The sequence below is a fragment of the Anarhichas minor genome, unplaced genomic scaffold, assembly GCF_050575085.1.
Source record: "Anarhichas minor isolate MPS153535 unplaced genomic scaffold, ASM5057508v1 ptg000010l, whole genome shotgun sequence".
Taxonomy (NCBI): Eukaryota; Metazoa; Chordata; class Actinopteri; order Perciformes; family Anarhichadidae; genus Anarhichas; species Anarhichas minor.
In genome coordinates, this window is record NW_027466456.1 from 5,706,890 (window position 1) to 5,733,772 (window position 26,883).

At 45.0% G+C, this 26,883-nt stretch overlaps 1 protein-coding gene across 2 annotated transcripts in view; it reads left to right on the forward strand.

The window, feature by feature from the left end:
* trabd2b (TraB domain containing 2B) overlaps nt 1-26,883 on the forward strand; it is a 55,073-nt gene that overhangs the window by 20,366 nt on the left and 7,824 nt on the right. For both annotated transcript variants that reach the window (XM_076088586.1, XM_076088587.1), the window contains exons 3-4: nt 12,232-12,378; nt 17,139-17,313. In XM_076088586.1, the coding sequence (XP_075944701.1) occupies nt 12,232-12,378; nt 17,139-17,313 (322 nt within the window). The remainder of the gene's footprint in view (nt 1-12,231; nt 12,379-17,138; nt 17,314-26,883) is intronic.

Consider the following 26,883-nt stretch of genomic DNA (forward strand, 5'->3'; position numbering starts at 1 on the left):
TTGCCTTTGACAGATATTGTTTTCAGTGACCCGCAAGTCGATAACATCATGTCTGTCTGTCTGTCTGTCTGTCTGTCTGTGTGTGTGTGTGTGTGTGTGTGTGTGTGTGTGTGTGTGTGTGTGTGTGTGTGTGAGACACGCACAACATTCTCACTCTCAGCCTCGACTTCAGCACTTAATTACTGTCACAGTCGATGTGAAGCTGTTACTAAACCAACAGTGATCTAGTAAAATCCCGGTGTTAATTAAGATAGGCTTTGGCCCAGCAGGGAGTGTGGTGAGATGGAAACTGAGAGCTTGGTGTGAAAAAAAAAAAGCCCTCATATGTTTAGACAATACCACCAGTGATACACATATAAATAGACAAGGGAATAATGAAGCGATTATTGTTTTCAGTACAGGTTAATGCACCATGATTAGGTTCGGTTTTGGTGAACTACGGTTCTATTTTATAGCATGGAACAAAGAGGGCATCTCTTACAATAAACAAAAGAGATAAACAGCTCTGGAAACTCACAGCAGCTTTGATAGGAAATGGTTTCCTCTGAGGCGAGAACATTAAGCTGAGGTGTGTGTATGCGTGTGTGGATGTGAGACAGTGGAAATTTGTTTGTGTTTGTTTGTGTGTCTGTGGCTCCGGAGCCAGTTCAGTTCAGACAGTTGGCCTGAAGTCTCAGGGAGTGTTATCAAGAGAGAGATAACACTGAGGTTAGGCCACTGTCACAAAGAAGTAGTGTGTGCACATATGGGCACTGTGCTCACATGAAGTGTGCTGTAGCTGTTCGGTCATCTCTGTTCTGTGTCTCCGCACCATCAAACTGGCTTCTGAAAGGAACCGCACATTCGGTTTTAATCAGCTTTTTCAAAGCTGCAGTTTTTCCAGACTCAAATGTGGAACTTGGCCTGTCCACGTGTAGAGTCAATTTACAATCCTGCGCTCTCAGTTTAAGAGTAAAGGTTTGTCTCAAAGGCGTGGTCGCACCAGCATTTTAAATGGGAAAAATTTGGTGGTGGATCCAATTAATTCCAGGGTGACCTGCAAATTTGCGCCGTTGACCAATAGCAAGCTGTCCTGACAGTGCTGACCTTTGAGGGGATGCAGAGGCAGAGAGTCCAAGATGGAGGAAGTTACCATTGTTTATTTACTGTGTTGCACCATCCTCTTTGCTTTAACCTCGTCTGACGGAGTATGAACTGTTCCACAAAAGTGAAACTGTTTGCAGACAGTTCTGAGACAAGAGTTGAGGGTACGAACACGTCTTTGATTAGCAAACAAGCCAATTTAACAAGCTAATGGGTTTGCTAACTCAGAGCTTTATTTTCGCTTCTCAATAACATTTCATTGAACAAAATCTTGTACAAAGGTGAACAAAATGCCAGAGGGATTAAATAAGTGGAGATAAAATAGAGACAATCTACTGCATTGGACTAGCCCAGCCGGCTAGCGCGTTAGCAGTTAGCTTGATACCGCAGTTCACCAACTATATCGCTGTTCCACTTTCTGGTGTGGCCAGGTATTAAGATTACTTAAAAAACTTTATTTAATGGTTTAGAAACACTTTAAAAGTGATCTTTTGAAGAAAAAGTCTCTGAAACTATATCGGTCAACTGCCTAAAATGTCTGAGTTAAGGTAAGAAAAGCATATATTTATTGAATTCCATGTTACAGAAATTGTTTCGGCTATAGACATATTACATTATATAACACTTAGCATTGTGCTGATCCCTGATACCTCCTTTACTAGCTGTTTTTCCAAAAGGTTTTATTCTTTGCCTTCCAGTGAAGACAGACTGCAGAAGTTGTAATCTTATTTATCCAGCGCTCCTCCCGTCTGCTCCAGCATCCCCCTCAATCCGTGTGGCCTGTTTGATGATTTGCGGCCCATTTAAAGCCACAATCCTGTGATCTGTTGACCACAAACCCTCAGTATGGCTGACCAAGTCTGCCCTTGAGCAGTGTGGGTTGCACAAGCACATACATACACACACTTACCCACCCACACACACCCACACACGCACACACACCATAAGTCTCACTGACAGACACAGGAAAAGCACAGAAACACACACATACATGGACAGATATATGTGTCCATATATGTACACCTCACACCTACTGTACACACACACACACACACACACACAGAAACACTGAATTATGGGTCTTTCCCATAGGCTGATCCCCTCTGTCAGAAGCCTATGCTGAGCTGCGGTCCAAACCCAATGTTTTCCTTAATAGAGGGTATGGGTGCTAAAACTATTAGAGGCAGCAATCATAGTCTTAATCATATTGGATTTCTTCATACCAAGCACTTTCCCTGGGAGGCTACAGGGCTGAGAGCTCTGGGCGGTTGGAGGTCGCATGAATATGGAAGTGTGTGTGCGTCGCAAGCAAGCCAGCAAGAAAGAAAGAGAGAGAAACAAAGACAGTATAGTTTGACTTTTGCCGTAGACATCTGATTATGTATAATGCATGCTTTTGAGTATGGTAGTTGGTGGCGGTTATCCAGCTGTGGTTCAGTTGTGTGTTTCCAGACATAAGAGAGGCTTCAGGTTAGACTTAAAGCATGCAGTAACATCACCACAGTCCTGATATCAAAGACAATACAGAGATAAAGGAAGAGCCAAGAATGTGACAGAGAAATAAAACTGGTTGTGGAAATATGTGTCTCTGATTCATGAAGGAATATATTCACGTGTGCACCAGAAATTGAATTCACTGCTTGCGCTGTGCTACAATTCAGCTCAGGGAACAGAGAGTAAGACTACTGCTGTTCGTGTCCCGCGTAAATCCAAAAGTCAACAATAGCTTACTTTAAGTTAAGTAAAGTACTTCACTTTTGTAACTCTAACCCCCGAAAAAGTGCTGACCAAGAGTCCCGACGTGTTGGGAATGAGAACGGGTTGCTCTCTCGAACACACGTGCGTACGCACACAAACATGAATCAAAGTTGTAAATAAATTAAAGAGATTGTTTTAAGGCTTGGCGTAGGCTCAAATCAACAGAGCCGAGTGCCTAAACTGCAGATTTATGAAATAATGAGAGTCTTATGAAGGAAGTAAAACGCCCCCGTCTCTGATGTGACAGCCAGCACTGCTCATAGTCAAGGCCAGCTAGAGGAAGAGCTAATAATCTATGGCCAGCATTACTGTATCCCCTCCACCACAGGCCGTCCAAACCACTGGCAGCATAGTGGAGTTATTTCCCATGTCCTATCACTGGGCTCTCTCTCCGCCTTCACCGCCTCCCACTCGGGGCTTCTGTGAGTGAGTTTGTTTGTCTGTTTTGCTCTGTCTCTATGTTGGCTTGGCTGCCTCTTTTTCTGGCCTCCATCTTCCTCAAACACAGACACAAATACCATCTCTATTTCCTGTCTCCCTCTCACTCGCAAACACACTCATGCACTTACACAAACCCCTGTTTTCTCCAACTCTCCCTCATCCAAAATTGATTTGCTCTGGTGATGCAGGCCGAATAATTTATGAGCTTCTCGTAAAAATGATTAATTCCTTCTCAGTTCGGTTTTCAGCACAGGCCTGATGTCTGCTTTAGTAACAGGTTCAGTTAATTAATTGCAGCATCGCGAGGCCAAAACTTCTGAACCACAGTAATTAAGAGAAGCACATTGGAAGCCTGGCTGATGTCCTAACTTCATAAATCTGCGTTGTATTTGAATCATGGCTGTTAGCTACCACATTCACAGCTTCTATGGAAGTTTTTTCGGATAAAGCTTCAAATGTCCTCGAACAAAATTCTCAATTTGATTAAAGTGTTTCATCGGATTAAATGAGCTTCTTTAATAAAAATGAATAATTAGTTGTATTTGATTGCTGCAGGTTAACACAGGTGTGTCCTTTGTGTGCGGCGAGAGCAAAGAGTTTTTGATCGCAGTGAAACTTGTTTGTCAACGCTAAACGCCAACAAATATGTATCGAGTCAAATTTTTTTGAGAAAAGAAGTTGGAGAGGATTGAGCTAAAATAAATCCGTACAAAGTCCTTTTAGTATTCAGGAGTATCAAGATTCCTCTAGTCAGTCCAGCACAGTGTCCTTATAGACTGCTGTGAGTCTGCTATTCATCTGCTTCTCATTCACACGGAAAGAGCGTGAAACAGAGGAGAGAAAGAAATGTGTGTCTGCATGAGACGCACCGGGTTTTCAAGTATCTCTTTGTTATTGACAGGTCGCTACCATGTTGTCTGTCTGTTCATATTCGAACTTTAACCCTTTCACAGTGTATTTTTAGTCAATGAGAGTTAATTTTAACATTGTGGTTGCCAAAAAAATGTCTTTTCGAGCATTCAGTTGTACTTGACTCCACCCTCTCGTGTCACCCCTGGTTGCAAAAAAAACCAAAATGGCGACGGCAAAAATGCTGAACTCGAGGCTTCAAAACTCTAGTCCACAAACCAATGGGTGACCACCACAGTTTATGGTTCACACACACACACACACAGACACACACTCCATCCCTGAACAAAACCCAGCCTGTTCCTGAGCGTGAGCTCACCAGTAGCAGAATACAGAATGTGGCATGGCAGGGGGTTAATCTCCCACTCATTACTGTAAGAAAGGATGCAGCCATTAAACATTTTCCAACACTAAAATTACTTTTTACATCTGTCAAACACATCAGAAGTCTCTCTGGTGGTCCCACAGTTAAGTGCTGGCAATAGTTGGGAAGGTTGTATACATTTGTGTGTGTGTGTGTGTGTTTGTGTGTTCTTTTCCACACTTCATCTGAGGCAGCTTGTTCTCATCAGGGAGACAATTTGGACTCTGCCTCCTCATGGATGTGCTGACAAAAGCTTTTGAAATGACAGAGCAGGGTGACCCTCACTTATAGTGTGATCCCCCCCCCCCCCCCACCCCAAAACTCTTATTACACTCACTCCCACACGTATACTTCTTGTTCGCAGGCTGTATCTCGAGGTACACATTACAAGTTTGCTCCGTCTCTCCCTCTGTTTTTCTGCAGGCTGAATGCGCTTGCGTGAAATTGAACATTTCTCCCTCTGATTTGCCGTGAAATGGTGTGCTTGTGTGGGATTACGCCACTTTAGCTTCAGTATTGAGTCTTTGAGAGGAGAGGAGAGGGGAGGAAGTTTGGTCCACTTACTCCTCTTTCTGCAGCTCCATAGCACTGTGCAACTTGGATAAACTCCTTCGTGAAGACAGACGCATATGGAAACACAAACACACAGTGTCCACATGCATGCGTATACGGGCAGTGAGTTACAAGTTTGTCTGTGTGAGTGTGTACCAAGTGGAGCACAGGAGGGAGGCAGGACATGAAAGCTAAATAAACAGAGATCAGTTGCAGTGGTGGACGGAGAGCCGCCACCGAATGAAAGAAAAGAGAAGGAGGGACGGGTGGGAGAGGGATGAACGGCATACTCTGGAGATTTGTCCTTGAGAGCGCATAACCTGGGCGGGGAAAGGGAGGAAGGCTGGTGATTGAGGGTTTGAGAATTGATGGAAGATGAGTTGTTTTTGGAGGGATGTGGACAGGGCTGAGGATGGAGGGGCTTCGGGAGGATGGAGACGGGGGGGGGGGGGGGGGTGGTGGAGGGCATTACTGCCCAGCTGTGTTCCAGACCTGTTAGACAGAAGAAGAGGAGGAGGGCAATAGGTCTGCTCCCTCCTCTCTTCTTTCTACCTCTCCTGGTTAACTGTAAACATCTGGCCTTTTGGACTGTTATGATACTTTTACATTTACCCCCCCCCCCCCCCCCCCTGTGTCTCTTATATTTGTTCTTCTTCCTCCCCTCTTTTCTTCACATGCCATCTCTCAGTTTATTCCATCTCTCTCACTTAACGTTTTCTCTCCTCTACTGAAATACACGTGCGCAACATGCAGATGTTAACTCAAACATAAAACCTTTCAATCGTATCCCTTCAATATGAAATATGCTTCTTTTATAGCTGAGGTTACACTCAATGCTACTGAAGTGTCTCCTCTGCGGGGGAAATCCAGTTTGCCTGTCAAATAGTGCAAACAAGAACAATTCGGTCTTGGATGCTGGCTGAGGTGCTCACACAAACTCACGGAGGAAAAAAATCAGTTTGGCAGACATCATTTGAACATCGTTACGATGATGTGTGATGATTGAAGGCTGCATGAGTGCTTGACACGCACACACGGAAACCTCAGCAAGGATTCCTCTCTTAAAAAGAAATGAGTTCAATCACCTGGACCAGCGCCTACTATAGTTTGGACGGTTGCTGTTTCTCAATCTGGACCCAGTTTTTACCCCATTACACAATTTATGTTCATGCAGGAGATTATGTGCTGCTCTCGTGTTTCAGCCGGACCTAAAAACAAAAGGACAAATCATTCTTTGGGAATTATTCTGTCTGAAGCCATTAGTCCAACCAAAGCAGACTGAGGGCGATAAGAGAGAGTGGTCGGACCCTGGTTAGGGGCCGCGGAGGCATGTTTTAAACATACACGGCTGTTTCTGCTCGCTCCTTTCTCATGCTGCGGAGAAGACCCAGCTCATCTGGTTTGGATAGCATCACACATCATAATGGGAGCCGGATAAATCCGATGGAATTCAATGAGTTTTTCCTCTGAAAAAAAAAAAGAAGAAGAAGAGCAGACTGTGAAATGTGTTAGGATTAGAGGAGGCCGTGATGTGGACTACGAGCTTTGAGGGAGATGCGGTTAGAGTGACCTGATCTAGTGTAGATCTTAGCAAGTTCTTTAATCTTATTTGCCTAAAAACAGTTGAATAAATCTGATGGATCTGAGGGCGGGTGAGATCATTTCATTTGTTTCAAGTGCAGTTTATTTACATCCGTGCTCTCTTAGAAAAACCCAACAGTTACTTGAAATAAAGCAGATTACACCACTAAGAATGATGGAAATGATACTTTACCTAACACAAGGAGTTTTTCTTTAGTTCTCAGTGATTCCAAGAGGATACTTTCACACCTCCTGCTTGTGGGCACTCACGGCGAGGGACCAGCTGTGTGCTTTGTCCGTCCGGATCAAGTGATACTTTATTATTTTCTCTGTTTTCTGTGGCGGCAGGAAAGCTGGGATGACTGGCGCAGCGGCAGCACTGCCAAGTCAAACAGCGGGGTTTATTTGTGGACAAGTGTAGGGGCGACCCCCCCCCCCCCCCCCACCCTCCTCCTATTCACTGGAGACTCTCATTAAGAGGAGAGACAGGAGGCTCTGGGGACTGGAGGGGCGTATACAGTATGTGGTGTGTATGGGTGCCTATAGGTCTGGTTTTATGGATGGAAAGAAGATAAACACGCAGAGAAGAGCAAGCGGAGAAAGGGGGGATGGTAACGGATAGGAGCAAACTTTGTTCAGAGGAATGAAGGATGAGGAAAAGACAAGGAGGAGATGGATATTTAGAAGATTTTTACCATTCCAAGCTAAAAGTGGGATACTTCCCATCACTAGACACTCACCCCAATAAGACAAGACGGAAGGAAGCAGGAGGGGGGGGGGGGGGCTTTCTGTGGAAGCTGGGAGCAGCAGGCCACTGGGATTGTCCCTCTGGTAATCCCTGGATTTCCTAAACTGAGACAGGGGGTAGGCCAGGCCTAGAGACTTAGTGAGACAGAGAAAGAGAGGGAATGAGAGAAGACAGAAAGGAAGTGGGAAGAGAAAGAAAGGCGGAGACAAAGGAGACACAATATTCACAATATCGGCGCTGTCTGAGATGTCCTCTCTTTCATTTTCTGCAATATGTGGTTGGTATACAGGTTATTGCTCAAAGAAGAATGTGACGTGTACAAGTATTGGCGTGTGTGCTTATGGGTGGTTGTATATGTGAGTGTGCATGCATGTGTATTGTGGTTTATTTACAGGGATACATTCGAAAAAAAGCAAGACTCTGACTTGCCGTAGCTCATGCCAGATGTGATAAAGTTGAAAGTGGTGCTACCTTCAAACAAGGAAACGATACGCGCAGAAAGGCTCCGAAGGGCTGTAAAACTATTTTGGCAACGCTATGACGACGGAGGTCGAGACGGATTACACGATTCCCTCGGAGAGAAATGAGAAGGAGCGAGTTGTTGATAAAACCGTACACAACAGTGAAGCTATCATGTGAGACTGTCCAGACAACTTTGATGTAGTCTTGTGTGACAACGTCTTTTCAGCCTAATGTATTCAAGGTGCTTTTCAGTGCTAGCCTGAACTAAAAGGTCAGACAACGTCAGGCTTTTAAAATACTCCTGCCACTGCTACATGCACATCTAAGCGTGAAGTCATACTGAGATAGCACATGGTTTACGACAATGGACACATGGGTGTTTTTTAATGAAATCTCTCATGGCTCTCGGCTGTGGCTGTGGAGGGGAAAGTACTCACACAAATTGGTATCTACCCTTTTTTTGGGGGGGGGGGGGCTGCTCTGTGGGGAACGGGGATGAGCTATCGCACTTCTCCTATTCTTGGGTTGCCCTGGATGTTATTTCAACTCCCATTCCTTCAGTCACCCCAGGGTGCTGTGAACCCAATCCCCTCTTACCGTCTGTAGCCCAGGTGGGGGAGGCTGACTCGGCCCAGAGGAACCCAGCAGTGCGTGTCCTGGGTCAGGGGTCTAGATCCTCTCTTTTTCAGGCGATGAAACACAAGCGGCTCTCAGGGAGACGAGAGCGCTGGAGGGGAACGCACAAACCTCAAACTGTTTGTACTGTTTTTCTTCATCGGGGGCTGATTGGATGACCAGAGATAAAGACGGAGAAAGAACGGAATTCCCCATTCTGTTTGACTGGATGGAACTCAGAGATGCCAGAATATTTCTTAAATGTTCCATATACTGGATTCAGAGCATTAATATAGCAGCAAACAGCTATTTGCAAAGATGTTGTGGAGTACTGTCTACCTGAGCAGAGAATGAAGTCTCTCTCGCTCTGCGTGTGTTGTTAGCCGGCCACGGCTGCGTTTCAGTGCATGTGAGTCTCTCTGTTGTGCTCCATCGGCTAGGTAATGGCCCCCCACCTCTGCACTGCACTCGTACAGCGGTTACCAGTGGTAGCGTTACACTAACCCACAGCGTCTTCACGGAAGAATGAGCATGCTGACATTAACATTTAGCTCAAAACACGGCTGTGCATAAGTTTAAAGGTGCTAAATATGAGATTCAGAGTTACACATAACACCTGAGAGGACAACAAGTTGAGTGAGCAAAACAAGGGGATGGATAGATCTCCTGAGAGAAATATCTTGGGTAAAGCTGGGAGAAAGAGGGAGATGTGTGAAGGAACAAACCTTCTCAGATCTCCTGCCTGACGCTGGCATGCACCATCATGCTTTTTAAGCACCTGACTGCCTGGTAATACCCGGTGCCCATGCCAGGCCTATACCCGAACTGTAGAGGAATCACCTCCATCTGTACAGCACATGCTGCTCTCATAGAGAACAAGGCTTTGTTTGTCTTATACCATTCTTTCACACTCTCACCTCTCTCCTGGTTTTGTTCTCTGCTCTCCTGCTATTGCTCCTCCCTTCCTTTCTTCGTTCTTTCTTCTTTCTCCATCCGTGTGCAGCATTGTGTTTTAGTGTCTCATTGTTTTGCCTCCTACAGCTGTAAAGGAAAATATAATCCTGGGTACGATATTTTCAGTGTTTGGCCTCCACAGTCTGACACTTCCTTCTGTTGTATCGCAGCTCGAAGCCCTTTAGCACTCTCCATCACTCACATTCTCCGATTCAGATTAAGGAGGTCTAAGAGGGGGTTGACGGAGTCGACAAGAGCCCCTTGTCATCGGCACCTACTCATGCTTCAGACCCGTTAAAGCTTCAAACAAGCCGACACTTTTGCAAGCAAACAGCCAGGATTTAACGCACTTCAAGGTCAATTGCTGCAATGCGCACACATGTTGATAAGTCACATGTTCTGAAACATGAAAGATCTCTCTGATTTCTTCTTTTTTTCTATGTTACTCCTGCTCCTACCCCCTTTTTTTTCCTGTTTTCTTTCCAACGCACGCTAATGAATATTTGGAGTGCTGCGCTCAGATCGCAGGTTCCAAAACCATCCGAGTGCTTGGCTCCTTCCAGCTTTGTTCTTATGAAGCTTTTCATTTAATTACAATGGTTGTTTCTCACGCATGCATTCGAAAAGAGAGGAGAGAGAGACCTGCAGTAGTAAACTACGTGGTGAGAGAAGTCAATGTTAGTTACTTTGAAAAGGCCGGGCTGTAAAAGAGCGAGCGGACCGCTTCAGCATGAGAACACCCACTCCGTCAGCCGACACGTGTGCGCGCACACACACACACACACACACACACATCCACACGTATTGATGCGAGCACACACGGTGAATGTTTGCATTTTTTCCTCTCTCCCCCCCTCAGCCTCTCCCGCAGTGATTGACATGCTCTTTCATTCAGCCCAGCACACACTCAGGCGCCATGGTTACAGCTGCAGAGATGTTCTTTCCCCGGGAGACGGACAATATTGAAATAACAACTCCCCATAACAACACAATCATTCACACACAACCCCTCCGCTCTTACCATGCATCCTCTACTACGCCCTCTTGTCTGTCATGTCTGGTGCTGTTTGCCCGTGTTAAGGGAAACTCCCGGAGCTGGGAGTAGTACAAACAGCCTGGCAGGTGTGTGTGTCTGTGTGTGTGTGTGTGTGTGTGTGTGTGTGCTCTGCCCGCTCCAGCCCTCGACTCTACCCAGGGCCCGCTCTGGTGTTTCCTTTGGAAAAACCCTCGAGCCGTGGCAAAGAGTCCCGTGGGTCAAAGACTCGGGGCAGTGGCAACTCATTGGAACAGAATCAGCGACTGCAGAAGCAGAATTAGCTACTGTAGCTAGTTAGTCGCCAGGCAGAACGAACAGTGTTGGCGACGCTAGGCACTGGCATCACACCTTAACCATGATTTTAGAGCTTTAAAAGAATCTGACGTGGGATGGAAATAGAAAATAAAATGAGGTATAGTGCCATAACTCACACAGCAGGGGGGCTTCTGGGTTTGGGAAATGGTCACAGATTTGATCGAGACCCTTTCCTGGATTACGCGCCTCTGGCCGAGCGGCAGCGTGGCGCTGAGCATAGCAGAAAGATGTCAAAAAGAATAAATAAGATCAGACTCGGTTTTGGGTTGGACAGGAGGAGGAAGGAGCTGGCAGATGAGAAGAGAACGGGCACTCTTCTGAAGAGAAAGTGGAGAAAAGAGAGAAGATGAGAGGGGATAATGAGAGGATATGTGTGCCGTTAGCTCATCCGTTGTCTCTCTGCATTATGGGGGAAAAAAAGCGCACTAAAGCAAAAACTGAGCCTACAAAGACTGGTTAGCAATGACCTCAGAGAGACGGAGAGAGAGAGGGAATCACAAGGTTGAGCTTAGAGCTTGGTTGTGATTATCCCAGCGTGAGGGTTACCTGGAGTTGAAACATTCAATATGCACGATATGGGCATTTATGATTAAGAAAACATAACATAATTGTCTGAATTACGACCCAGACTTTTGACATCGGGCTCAATCAGTTGTGCAGCTGTATCGGCCTTAAGCTGCTCCACAAATCATCTGGGCCGGGATGCTGACGTTCTCCCTGCAGTATTTTCCAAAGCGTTAGTCAGGTTTCTCGGTAATTAGGATCATAGACATGGATCAGTCGGGTGCTGTTTGAAGACGCGATGGGCTGAGTCACTTGTTCTAATCAAGTCAACGCAAACCGTCTCACTGGGTGCAATGTAGAACTGTGCGAAATCCGTAGTACACACAGAGAGAAGAAACATCTCCTGTAAGAGAGTTTAACAGTGATTGACAACTCGGTCCCGCCTGCTAGGCCAGTCAGAGGTGGCGTGGGATTGTGGAGGGCGGGAGCAGCTAGGTTAACCCCTGGTGTCGAGGACAGCTGCGGAGTTGTCGGGCTGGCTGGCGGCTGCACGCTATAAATTCTCTCTAAAGAGGGTTTACTTTTGATTTTAATGGCGGCTGTAAATTTACAGCACCCTGGCCTGGTGAAAGAGAAAGAAGGGTTGTTTTTAAAGGCTCCCTCTCTCTCCCTCTCTAGCCCTCCCTTTCTTCCCGTTTTCTCCGGCCTACAGAAGAAAGTCAGTGGAGTTTTGCCATGTCTCTTGTGGTCTGCCTTTACCTGTAGTCAGCCTGAATGGAAAGTGTATGAAAATATCCTGAAAGAAATGAAAACACTGCAGAACAACGGCTTCATTGTGTATTAACGTCACTTTATATTTTAAAAGAGGAACACTAAAGTAACAGTCTTCCTGTCTCTTTCTCCCTGCAGGTGCTGTTTGCGTTGAACCAGACGCTGCTGCAGCACGAGGGCGTGCGAGCGGGCATCCTGCAGGGCTCCTACACCACCGAGGACCTCATTACCCACTACAACTGTGGAGACCTCAGCGCCATCATCTTCAACCACGACACCTCACAGGTCGGTCTCCTCCTTTAGATTTTGGAGGACCAAGGTTCATCCTAAAATAAAACTAGTCTCACTCCCTGTTCGCTTTCCTTTTCAGCTACGTTCGCTTTTGCAGCTTCATTAAAAGAGTCAATTAGAGCCAGTTTCAAAAAGGGCCAACGTGAAGATCGTAAAATGAGTATGAGCGGCTTGCCAAACATAATACAAATGATCTAACGCCATAGATGCACTTTGCCAAAAAATCCTTCATTTTTCATATTATCTCCCATATTTTCCTACTTACAAAGTTGTATGTGGTCCAACAACAATCCGCTGTAAATGTCTTGCTGCCTTCATGCTCCCATCGACCCGTTTCTTCAGATCGTTTCCAAAACGCTTCACATGACGGCAATCAGACACGTCCATACATTTTTTGTAGGTGTTGAGTAACAATAATCTGCACAAATTGACAAATACCTGAGGTGCGAGCAGCTCGGGTTAATTGATGACTCTAAATTGCCCGTTGTGAATGTAAGCGTGAATGTTTGTCTCTTAGTGTCAGTCCTGCGATAGTCTGGCGACCTGTCCTGGTTGTACCAGCCTTGTTGTACTGTTGTACTGTACTGTTGTACCAGCCTTGTTGTACTGTTGTACCTGCCTTGTTGTACTGTACTGTTGTACCTGCCTTCGCCCCAATGTCAGCTTTGGTGTTAAATTAAATTCTACTTTCTTTTTATATTCACTTTACAGGGACAACCAAGAGCAGCGGCTTAGCCTCCCTTAGCTTAAGTGTTGTGAAAGTAAATCTTTGTCGCTTTTTGGTTTTGTTTAGTTGGACATAAGGGATGGTGAGGTTTCTGATATTATTAAATAGTCACAAAAAATACCAGCTATACTTGCAGCTTAAGTCCAAAAAACCGTAATGGTATTCAAAAACCCAAATCTGTCAGACCCCTGATTTGAGCTGGCAGCCCTTCTCATACCCACTTCTCTGCCATTACGCCATCGCCACCTCAAACTTTTAGGCTTGCACATCAATTCCGCAAAACTTCACATTGCCCTCTTAATCCCTCTCAGGCTCGGGTTACTTGATAGTCTGGCACTTTAATAGCTCTGGACCCAGCTGTAAATACGCCGTCTGACCTCCTCTAACTCTGTGCTTCCTAACATAGCCTCTGCTCCTGCAGCGATGGCCTCCTCATCGGGCTTCACACCCAGCTCTGCTGTAGCTGTCAAAAGGCCACTCGATATATAGCACACACTGACACACACGGTGGCTCTCACGCCGTCTCCACCCTCGAATGCAGATTTACTGAAAAGCCCTCCTCATAAGTCACTTCTGCTGGTGTCAACCTCCCCTCACTGATCCTCAAGTGTCATTAAACCTAACACGCCATGTAACCTCCGCTCACCGCTACACTGCAGAGATTCAGCATCATTTACACGAGAGACACATCTCCTCACATTTTTACCATCGCCGTCTCTCTCTGGGGGCCGCGACGAGCTTGTTAGCCACAGTTTCACCTGCAGTCGCGGCTACTTTTGTCTCCTGCGTGAGCGCTTTAAATCCTACCAGTTTCGCCTCCTGGTCCTCATGTCATGATAACATGTATTAACATTCCCCAGCACATGCTAGAGCAATCAGACGCCTGACTGTGGTGCCATGTAGCCTGGTAATCTATAGCAGGTTTGTGTGTGTGTGTGAACTTCCAAGCACCATAAAAAAGCAGGTGTTTTTTGATAGATAGGACCGAATCCAGCACCCCTGATGCTCCCCCAGTTCAATCTCCGTCATATTAGAAAGAGGTTGATGATGGGCCTCTGTGCAGGACAGGGTAACGCTTTCCATCACAGAAATAAAGTCAAAGGTGGACAGAGAGAACGAGACGGAGAAGAAATAAGGTGAAAGGTAGAAGACAAGTAGGAATGAAGCAACTTCAAAGAATTGCAAAAGGTTGCAATCGAATAGCTCACTTGAAAGTTGAAAGTGCAGTTGTAGCACCAAGATGAAAGTTGATGGAGAAGGAAAGGAGGAGGCAAATGAAAGGACAAGAAGGGAAAGGTAAGGAAGGGACATGAAAAGAAAGGAAAGATAAGATAAGAGAACAGAAGGACTTCAAAGAGCCAAACCATGAAGACAGTGAATTGCTGACAGAGCAGACAAACTGCAAGTGAGTGCAGAGGGATACCAGCGGTGAGGAAAGGGAGAAATATTTCCCTGTTACTCTACATTTCCTGTGCGGGTCGGGATACAGAGCAGCTAATGGCCTTCCCTGTGATAAGTTATCTGCGTTTACCGCTACACTCCCACCTCGACCCGTCTCCGACCGAACACTTTTTGTACCTCGTCATGAAACACTCACACTATCCTCACTCGTTTAGAGCAATGATGAAGCTCCGTCTCTCTCTCTCTCTCTCTCTCTCTCTCTCTCTCTCTCTCTCTCTCTCTCTCTCTCTCTCTCTCTCTCTCTCTCTCTCTCTCTCTCTCTCTCTCTCTCTCTCTCTCTCTCTCTCTCTCTCTTTAACAACCATGAACCCCTGTCAGTCTGAATGAACCCGGGTCATGCACCCTGAAAATACACAGACAGACAACACAAGGCTTCAGGCTACAGATATCTGTGTGAATTTCTTTCTTTCTTTCTGGCTTTTCTTTCCTCACTGAGTAAGTATATGTAGAGATAAGTGAGCAATGTGGCTCGTGTCACACAAACCATTTGGATTTGCAGGTCTTTGAAATGAACAATCTGCCAAATGAGAGTGAAACTGTGGCAGAAAACATGGTGGTCTTTCAAAAGTAATCTGCACACATGGTTTCATCTTTGTAAATTGCAGAAGCTTATCCTAATAATAGGAAATTTCACAGAACTTGGAGGTCTGTGATCATGTTAAAGCAAAACTATGATAGAGTTTTTCTGTGGCGGCTTGACAAAGTAGACAACAGAGCTGTTCTATGTTCCAAAATGTCACCATTCTACACACTGGTATTTACGGACTGCACACATTTGGTGTGAATGTGTTTAATAAGAGTACTCCATCAGGGTTGGGCCAGTGAAAATATTTTCAGATAATTTTGATGTTAAACCTAACGCCTGCCTTGACCGCTATTCCTAATTTTACCACTAGGTGTCACATTTGACACCTCATCACCCAAAAGAACACATTAACTTTAATAGAACACAAACATAACTTGCGGCTACTGAAATTCCGTCTCCTTCATGTTGCCGGCAGTAAATTGCTCACGGCCTGTCGGACACTAGTGGCTCTGTTAGTCCGTTTAGAACGTTGTCATATTTCTCTTTACTAACTCAAGGCCAGTTAGCGCTGTGACGCGGTCGGCACATCATGACAAATGCCAGTTCAGTCGGTTTGCGTAAAATCGAACCAGTTCACGTTCACAACGGACCAGACTGGCAAAACCGTAAACGGACGTGTAAAGTTCTTATCTGTTCTCCTTTGATGCACATGCTGAATGAAATAAATAAACATGCGATGCAGGTTTGAATTAGAACCTTTCAACAATCATGTGAAACAGACTGAGGGGCGGTCGAGGGAGTGAGAGAAAAAGTGTCAGATACAGATTATGAATGGATGCACCTTCTTCACATGTGGTACAATAAATCCCCCCATGTATTCAGTATTCACACACACACACACACACACACAGATTTAGGCATCATTTGCAGCTGTTTTACAGTTTGTGTCAATTGTAACTCAGGTTTAATGTTTGCGTGTGTGTGTTCTTGTCACACTCGAATACGTTTACAGATCTTTATACGATCACTTTTGATTCTTTCCAACTTGGGAAGAAAGTCTGACGGCTGGGTAGTCTCAGGTGTACTCCTGGTTGTACGAAAGGGACCAGAAAAGGAAACAGAGATCCCACAGAAATATTAAAATGGGGGAGGAGGATTGCTCTGAGTTCAGTTAATACTGCAGTTTTTTTTAAAAGTCCAAAATAGAAATGACAACACATGGAAAATAATTGCGGCACCACAACAGTAAAAACAGTCAAGGCAAGAGAAGAAGTAACAAACCAAATGAAGCATACTCTGGTGTATTGGGATTTCACCTATCTCTAATATTTCATACTTTATTGCATATATATATCAAGAGAAAGAGCCAGGAAAGTCAAATACAGGCACAATGATACCATGACAGGAAGTGAAAGAAGTAAAGACGGACTGTGTGTGTTTAGGTGTGTCTGTGAGCCGGACAGACCCCGGCTACCCCCGCCGCCGACCCCCGCTCATCCTCACAGATTAACAGCCTGTTGAATCCACCAATGCAGCCAAGTGTGGCGCAGAGCCAGCGTGGTCCGCCTGCCTGGCTCTTAATAAATCACGCAGCAATTAAACACACATCCACACGCTCACACTGGTGGGTGCAGTGCACGTGCCTTCGTTCAGTGCGCCCACGTCTGACGCACACGCACGTAAACACGTTAGTGAATGCCGTCATATACAAAAATGTGCTGAGACAGCCCGTACTCCTCCCTTCCTCTCCTCATTTTAAAACCGGTAGAGCACTGCATTGGTCCTTTTCTGTCAAGCTGTCACGTCACAAACACTCCCGGTTGCCAGGTCTTACACTCACGCAACCTTCAACATTTTGCCAGGTTGTCACCAACACCGTCCTCTTCTTTCTTTCCATCTCATTTTTTTTTTTATACCCCTCTCGATTTCTTTAACACCAGTTCTTCTTGTGTTTGATGTTTGCTTTAAATGATTCATGTGCGTCATCATAAATGTTTTTAAATTAAAAATGTTCCTTCTTGGCCTTTCTCACTCCCTCAGCTGCCTCACTTCATCAACAGCTCCCTGCCAGCTCATGACCGCACGATCGCCCTGCAGATTGACAGCTACTTCCGCCAGGAGCTCATCTACAAACGCAACGAGCGAATGGCTCGCCGTGTGTCCGCCTTGCTGCAGAGAAATCCCAACCAGACATACTTCTTTGCTTTTGGTGCAGGTAAGGGAGCCTCAGATACTGCATGGGGGATGTTTGGGATGAAGTATAGCTTTAGTTTCCCTTCAAAAGGCCGCGGTGGCTGACCTTTTGTCCCGCTGGTTATGTGATGTCTCTTTAAACTGCCATCAAGGCGGCAACTCCATCGTGAATCTCTATTTTGCATTAAATGAGGTCTTTCCAAATACGTTCTGATTGGAGCTGAGAGTGTGTGTTTGCATGTAATTGTGAAGTGTAAGAGAGATCAGGTTTGCTTTGGTCTGGAACACTGATTCTGTCAGCACTAATGTGTGTTTATGGCCCACAATTTGCTCTGTTTTGTGTTTGAAAGCAAAGCTGGAGAAAAAACAGGACAATAATAGTGTTCAATGGTTCCCAGATCTCTGGCACGAAAAACTGGTTGTCTTTGCAAGTACACACACACACACACACACACACACACACACACACACACGCAAACACACACAGACACAGAAGTCTCAATTACAGCCAGCTCCCACCTCAGAAATGAAGAAACCATGAGCTGTTTGTTTCAATTAGCATTCCTGGCTAATGTTGCTAATGTTTCCTGAATGGTGTAGTGTGTCCTGAGGGAAGTGTGTGTGTTTACATGTAAGTGTGTTTGCCCACAAAAACAGGTGGTGGGTGGGTGTCTGTTTACTGTACTGTGTGTCTGTGCTTGTGCATCTGAAAATGGTTGGTACCGCCTCAAGGGTGTGTGTGTGTGTGCATGCGTGCGTGTGTGTGTGTGTGTGTGCGTGTGTGTGTGTGTGTGTGTGTGTGTGTGTGTGTGTGTGTGTGTGTGTGTGTGCCACAGTGTGTGATTAATGCTGAATTGCTTGGTCCCTCCTCTGAGCATTTCTTGCTCCCTCTGCTCTATGTACTGTTTGGACAAGGCTGATGTTGCACCATCCAGCTGCTACGTGTGTGTGTGTGTGTGTGTGTGTGTGTGTGTGTGTGTGTGTGTGCGTGCTCATGGACCGAACACTGTAAGCTAGCATATGAACTATGACTGCGATGGAGGAGTGAAATTGTGCAATAATACTTAAATAAGTGTTCCTCTGAAGTGTGCGTAGATGAAGAAATAAGGGCCGATGATACATCCCTCTGCTGTTCACTCTGTTTATGAGACAATGAAAGTCGTGTGAACCTTTAGAAAGCAAACGGACCCAGTCCAAGTCCTTAGGCTAAAAGAAGCAGTTGGAGAGGAGAGTAGCAGGAAAGTAAAACAAAACAAAACAAACATATTTCCTATGACCTATGACCTATTAGCAATGCTTAATACATGCAGAGATAAGATATGACAGTATTTTCAGATATTCTTTTGGCTTTTGTCAAAAGCAAACTGAAAATACAGAGCATCACTTTTAAGATTAAGAAGGTGTTACATTATTGTTTTATGCTTTATTATTTGCAGGATAGCATCCATATGATTTCTATAGTAATAAGGCAAAGTTGTAAGCTTTGATGCAGCACTGTCCTGTTGTGTGCAAAAAGGTGGAAGCTGGAATGGCCCTATCTATAGCCAGTGTTTGGTTTGTCCGTTCTGGGCTACTGTAGAAACATGGCGGCCGGCTCCGTGATGAGGAGCTGCTCTGTATGTAGATATAACCGGCTCATTATAAGGTCACGAAAACACAACTATTCAGGTGATTATACGATAGAAAAGATAATGGTTAACATTACATTGCATTTCTGCCAATAGATCCCCCGTAATACTACACACTGTTCCTTTAACTACAAATGAACGTCCATGGCCTCCGCCATTTCTAAAAAACGTCAGCTACGTCAGTCACAACTCGTGAAGTCGGGATCTTGTCTCAGGATGTGTTTTCTTCTCATTTCTCTTTCAAATGAGTAAAAAATAAATAAAAAGGATCGTGTCCCGCCAATAAAAAAGTCTTCTGTGAATAAATATGTGACTGTGTTCGTGCCTGAGCGTCAGACATTGTCATCTTACATTAAGCAGATTATTAACAGCTCCTTGCAATTAGCATTTAAAGTTGGAATAGATGGGGAAGTGGTTGTATGCAACAGTATTTAAAATCCATGTACATAAAACTGAATGTACATTGCTCACCTGTTCTGCCTCATAAGAATTTACCATTCAAATCTGTTCTAATGCAGCCTCATGTTTTCCAGATTGCCCGTCAGTACGGCAGCTATGCGTTAGCTTTCCAGTGTGTTCTACCCGGCCTGTAGAGACCGCAGGGTGAACATGTGTGTGGGGGTCACCTACAGGCTGCAGCGCTGTGTGTAACACAACTGACAGCTAGTGTGAGGTGATGGGAACCACTACAGTTATAGCCTGCCATGCGCACGCACACACACACACACACACACACACACACACACACAGATTCTTACATACAGTACTCGTACATACTTTATAACATGAACAAAACTATCACACACACAAAAACCTAGAGTTAACACAGAAGTCTCAGTAAAAGCCTCAGGAAGGCAACGAGGGCCAGATTGACGAACATAAAAAAGCAGAGAAAAGATTTGTGCTGCACGTTCTCTTTATTTTGCGCTCACAATCTGCACGTGATTAGTGTCTGATTTATTACGACCGAGGCTAATTACGCAACTGGGGCTGCCCTCTAGGTTCCTTCCAGGAGAACTTTGAAGTTATAAAAATAAATAAAAAACTAAATGCATATCAAGTGACTTTAGGGCATTTAAAAACACTTTTAAAAACTGAAATCAAAGTATTACTTTCATTATTTACTGATCAAATGATAATCATTTTTAGAGGTATTTAAAAACACAATTATTGAAACAACTGAAAAATGAGAAAACCGTAAGCCACTCACTTAAAACTGATGTCTTCAATGCTTTCACAACGTGTCCTTAATAAACCAGCACAAATGTTCTGCCACTCCTATAGTGAATCCAGCTGAACGTGTGTCTACCACACTCACCGTGTCTCCTTCTGCACCAGTAGTTAAATCTTTTTGTAAATGCACAGACTCAGTTTGCTGATTAGACATAAGTTGAGTCTCAGGGGACAATCTGGGCCTCCAAGGCGTTTTGTCAGCTGACACACACACACACACACGTCTCTAGATGCAGATGTACCGAAAAACACGATGAAAAAAGGGCCTCATAAATGAGGCATGAAAAGCCTCTCCCATGCTTTAATCACAAAGCTTCCTTTCTCTCATGTCTTATTTCTGTCTTTAAGACGCTGACTCATGTCTTTACAGACCTGTAACTGTCCCCGCCAGTCCCAGTTTCCCATTGGCCGTAACCAGCCATGAAATTTTATCATCCAATGATGCCAAGACGTATTAAGTGACGGCCCGGCCCTCCCAGAAATCTGACTGTGCTTTTCGATATCTCAAGAAGAAGCTCTGGAAGTGGTCAGGCTCGCTCTGTGAAAGGAGTTCTGCTTATAGTCTGATAACCATCTGACCACGAAGCATATTTTACAGTGATGCAGATAAATGAAGAGGATCGGAGGTGCGAAGGTTAACATTATCCAGACATATTTTTTTTAAATAAATACAGCCTGGGGAGACGTATAACAGCCATTTTCAGGCCAAATGTGGGCGTACATTAATGTGATCACATAAAATCCAATCTTTATGGTCAGATCTGAAAAATCACATTAATATGACGAGTGTAACTGCAGGCAGCACATGGCTGATTCTTGTGGACCATAAAATAAAACAGTCATAACTTTTGATCTCTCCGTTACTATAATTGTGTCTATTTATGTCCGTGTCAAGTTTTGTGTTTATCGGGTTACATTTCTGCCGGACAACAGATAAATATTAATGGCCCCTCTAGCTGCCTCTTTCCTTGGACCCGTCACTTCAAGCCTGAACCATGTCCAGAGTGCAGAAGGAAAACAGGGCTGTCGGGAAAGAGCCGGGGCGGCGCTCAGGTCAAGGCCCTCTGGAGTAACCGATGTCGAAGTCCGTCCAGGAGTTTTTTCACAGGGTAATTAAACGTTACGACGTGTGTATAAAGTGGTTCAGGCAGGAAATCCATCTCTGCTCAGCTCAGCACCTTACTTCCCAGCCTCCCCCTTTCCTCTCGCCGTACACCTACACCTTCCTGCAGCAGAAGTACTTTTATGTGCAAAATGTATGCTTTTCTACTTGCTAAATCAGTTTCTTTCTCTTTTTTCCTCCATCCTGCACACACATGTTGTAACAGACATTCTTTATTTTCTTCACTTTCACCAACAGGCTATTAATGCAAATTACAGACGTGAAAGAGGTCCAGCAGGCATAATTGAACAGGCAGTATAGAAGAGACTGACCGAGCAGTATTACTCTCTCACTGGAGCTAAGATGAAGTAACTCAGTCGACTTGAGTCTCTCGGTGTCACGTGTTACAGTCATATTTCATACTACTGCATACTAATGCAGAATATATTTGGGATAGTTGAATTCTTACGCAGTGAGAGAACATTACCATGAGCATCAGATACATCATTAAAACTCCACCAGTCAGTATTTTTTATTGTCATTGTATCTAATGACTACATGTTAAAGATGTTGCTTACAGTCATGAACTCATGATCAGCTCCAGGCAGATATTTAACCTCGTTTACAGTCGGTGACAACGGACCTTCTCGATTATTTCTTCCTACTGGAGAAGGCATGACCATAGCCTCGTATTATTGTTGCCTTCGTTGGTTAGGTTTAGGCCCAGAATAGTGACATTAGTCAAGTTTAGGTTAAGATTATGCAGGCAAGCCAACCAGAAACATAGGGCAGGTCATGCTAGGACATGGTTGGAAAACAATGGTGTGACCAGGAAGGTCTGGTGACTTAGTTTTGCATAATAATTAGCTTCAATATGTTTCTGTTTGTTGCACTGAGAATTTGTTTTTTGGCAGCAGTGGACCTTCAGAACAATGGGAGTTTGTTTTCTGGATAACTGACAAATGGGCTTTAAGAGCTTTTGGTAAAAAGGGGATATTTTTCGGACATTCGGGGTTTCGATATAATGGGCCATCACAACAATAGCATGACACTAGGCTACTATGTGCTAATGTGTTAGCCATAACAACTTTATAAGGTGATATTAGTGCTGCTATCTGTCTGACAGCTTGTTTGGCTAAATAAACGTATTGTCTTTCTTGCTGAGAGTTTGATGAGAATATTGATACCACTCTCGTAGCTGTAAGTTAAATATGAAGCTACAGCTAGCAGCCAGTATGCTAGCAGCCAGTAAGCTAGCAGCCAGTAAGCTAGCTTAGCGTAAAGACTGGAAATGGGTGTAAAATGTCAAATTGTCTGTCTCCTCAGTCTCCCATCCTTTTCCTTTAAAACCACTGTGGTCACTACAGTATTATGTAACAGGGACCAATCAAATGCACCCACCATGGCATGACGTTAGTGTTCTTTGTGAGGCCAAGTGAGAGCATCACTGTTTCCCATTGGACAGAATGACACGGCAGCCCGATGATAGCGGTAAGGGAAAAGCATGCTTCCAGACACGTTGTACACACATTGGACACTTGTTTTGTTGCTATTGTAAACAGATACAAGCCTCAATGTGATGTTTTCCATCACTCCCTCAGCTAAATATCCATTCTCAATTGCCCTCTCTCTCTCTCTCTAAATCACGAGCAAACAACAAACGTACACTGTCACTTTCATACACGAACACACAGTTATCATTGCTGAAGAGTGGAGGATTGCTGCGAGGGTACGGCCGTGTGTTGTTGGAGCTCTGCGGTGTGCTTCAGCAGGTTTTCATTTGCCAGTTCCTTGGCTGCCGCTGCCCGGCCTTATTGAAAACATCCCGTGGAATTTCCTGACGCTGCCGCGGCCTAGACACACACACGCACACACACACACACTTACACGTGTGTCTGTGGCATGTTTGGGACACAAACTCATATGATCTTCAGGGATTTCTATCACCAAACAGAGTAGTTACTGTCAAAAAATACACATGTACCATTGCTTGTTTTGAAGTCTGAGCCACTTTGGTTCTGAAAGTTGTTGCATGGGCCCATAATAGCCCATTGTGCAGGCAGAGTGGGCCCATGTGTTTTGCAGTCGCTTGCGGTGCTGTGGTGTTGAAGTGATGACTGAGGGAGAGAGCCGGCTTGGCGTGCATGTCACTTTGTCTCTGCGGCTCTTCCCCAGTTTGTGCATATCTGCATTTCTCAACCTTTTTTTCTGCTGCCGGCTCTAATTCCATCTTTCCACCTGTCTCTCTGCCAGTTTATTTGCCTTAAGCTGCTATCTCTCTGGTCCGTGACATTTTGGTCCGTCTTCATTAAAGTGACGTCACACCTCTAGCCGCGTCTCGTCTGCTTCACTCCCGTCTTCTGCTCTGCATGGCGCGGAGACATTTTATGAAGTGACGGAGATGCCGTATATGTGCATCATGTGTTGTCTTCTGCTCGGCGGAGAAGACGGATAGAGAGGGAGAGATAGAGAGATACTATTAGTGCTTTCCTACTGACGGTTTGGACTTAGCACACATTTAAATGTGTTTTTAAATGGAGTGTGATTTGGGTTATTAGCAGCAGGGTGATCGTGTATATATGTCACTGCATAGTGTGCAGTATACAGGGCTGCTTCTGTCCACTAGGGTGAAAATATCCCTGGATAGAATTTCAGCATAGTTGACTTGAGATGAAAGCACACGTACCTTATAACGTTTGTAGCAACAGAGTTGGCTCTATCGCGGCACCCATGTTAGGTTATCATCTTGTAAACGTTCAGGAATCTACCTGAGGTGAGTTTTCGTGACTCTTAGCTCACTGGTTGGATTCCTGCCGCTAATGAAATCAACACAGCTCATTAGCTTGTTCAAAGATTACACACTTCGTTAGCAACTGAAAGAACATCTCATATCCTTTTTAAAGCCAATAAGCATCCACATTTCATAAACACATGGATGCTTCGGCCTCGCTTGCTTTGATCTTTTGAGCATCAACATTGCCCGACATGCACACAGTGAAAACTATGTAGACCAAAGAATACAACAACACAAAAGGTTCACTTCTTGGGACCTATAGCGCTGCGGGTTCACCGACTCGGTAGTTAATTGCATTCACCTGGTGTCCCAGGTGTAAATCAGACTCTGATTAACTGGTAACAATGAAAACCAGCCGGCCTCTGGTCCTGAGAAACAACCGATGTGAAGCATTGGTTTCTGCCAGTGCAGACACGGACTCACGCTCACAAAAAAAAGCATGCGCACACATACAGCAACATACATGGTTGCATGCCTACACACTTACTTTTATCACTGAGCTCATGCCTGCTGGGCAGCATGTCTGGGTAATGTATGCCAGCAACACATACACACACAGCACGTCATCAACACGTGCACACATAAACAAGATGATGTGCGTGTAAGCGTTGGTATTTTGTAAAGAAAAGTGAATATGTGATTATTTTTGACACGCTCACATGAAACCTCAATGCGTCTCCTTTAACTTTAACTGAAGGGTGGAGGAGAGGAAATGAACCGTCGGCGCAAGAATGAGATGAGGAAAGATAAAGGCCGCCATGAAACAGAGCTCTGTTAGGACACCACGTCTTCCATCACGTGTGTGTGTGTGTGTGTGTGTGTGTGTGTGTGTGTTTCTCCACTATTGTCCAGCTGCTCCCTGTACTCTCCTCTTGTCCAAGCAGAGAGACATGCAGCTGACAGGAACAAAAACAAACGATGGGGACAATTTTCACTAACTTTTGTTGGCTCCACTCAGCTCAGCTCCCTTCCTCTCTCTATTTTTGTTCCTCCTTTGTATTCCTCCTCCACTTTCCCCCTTTGCTTCCTTCTGTTTTTCCCCTCACCCCCTTTCTCTCTGCCCACCATGATGAGCGCTCTGCAGACTGCAACGGCAAGCTCACACAGTTTAAATATTTTCCACGTGGGGAATCACTTTAAAGCTTCTAACACTGAACCGCTGAGCACTATTCTGACATGGACCAGTGTCAGGCCCGCCGCAGGCAGCAGTCGGCCTCTGGATCGGATCGGATCCCCCCCCCCCCCCTCCCTCCTTCAAGCTCTCTAGATCTCCGCATTTGACCAGAACAAGGACCAGAACTTGGACGGGAACAGCCCCTTCAACAGCCGTCACTCGTAACACCTCAGCGTGGTGCAGGGAGACAGACGGACGTCGTGCCGCATGCATAGGAAGTGAAGTCATTATGGAGATGAGGAATGAGTGAGAGATGTGGGAGGATGGGGGGGAGTAATCCAGATTGCCATTATTCCCCTTCTATAAACCCACGAGCCGAGCCAAGAGATGGAATTTAACATCCTGAATTGTTAGATTTACACATCAAGTGAAAGCGGTGCTTCATTTTCAAGGCAATGGTTCAAGTATTTCCGAAGTGCCGTGGGTCGTTGTTTCTCCGGCTCCGCACTGTTAATCCAAAGGCTGCGGTGTGATTTATAGAGGGATCCTAGTACTGTAAAACCTGGAAATGGAACTGCACAGCGAGGCGCGGGGATGCTGGGCCTGTTAAAATCTTTGTTGCATAACTCATATGTTGTTCTAGGAAAGAGTGGTAGTGCTACGCAGGATAGGGCAGATAGAGTCTTACCACATCCAACAGCATCCGATAATAAAAGTAGACAACAACAAAGGCTGGCAAATTCACAGGTGAGTAACTAAAAGAAAACCCTCACCACCGCATGTCAACCCAACTGACCCGGGGCTTAGCTCTTTGTTCTTTCATGGCACATACATACGACTACAACTGTGGCAAATTTAACACTCGAAATTTGCAATATTTCTGAAAACAGTGGTTCTTTGATTTCACACAGAAGTACAAAAAAGTAGGCTTTTCATTTCTAGCCGGCAACAAGCATGGATTCTGTTGGTGAGCTAGCGTAGGCTAATGCTAACTTCAGAGCTGGTTGAAAATTCAATCTCCAGCTGAGGAGGCCGATTTATTTTAACATGAGAACCACGTAAAGCGGTTCTCGAAAACGAAGTGCGACCCCACATTTTGATGGTGATGGCATGAATAGCAAGCATGCTGATACCTTTATTATTACGCATGATCCATGATGATAGAGAAAATTAGCAAACTGTCATTTTAGAGACCCCCCCCCCCTGGCTCCCCTGTAGTTCGCACTGCTGTAGCGGTATGCAGTTGCTAACAAATGATTGTACAGTCTCAGTTTGGGGGCGGGAGTTTAGCAAATGGCCAACTAAACAACTACGGGAGATCTCGGACTGAGCTTGTAGGCGGCTTTCTCCACCACCACCACCATCATGAGGGGATATTCTATGAAAGAATGATCATCATCTAGAGACTCACGGTGGTCCAACACCTTACACAGTAGTTTTTCCTTTAATTTGTCACCTACACACTCAACCACATGGAGATGAGGGGAATTTTCCCCCATCATCTCAGCCTGCACACACACTAACAATGGAAGACCTTTCCTAACAAATCTAAAGAGGAACACACCCTTTGTCAACTATAAAGTTGACAAAGAACCCCGCTGTTTACCGGGGTTCTCTCTTCACTGTATTCTCTCTCTTTCATCTGTTGTTCAAATGGCTGCAAGGCAACAGCTTGTGTTTGTTTGGACCATAATGTGGCAACAGCACCCAGCATGCACTCT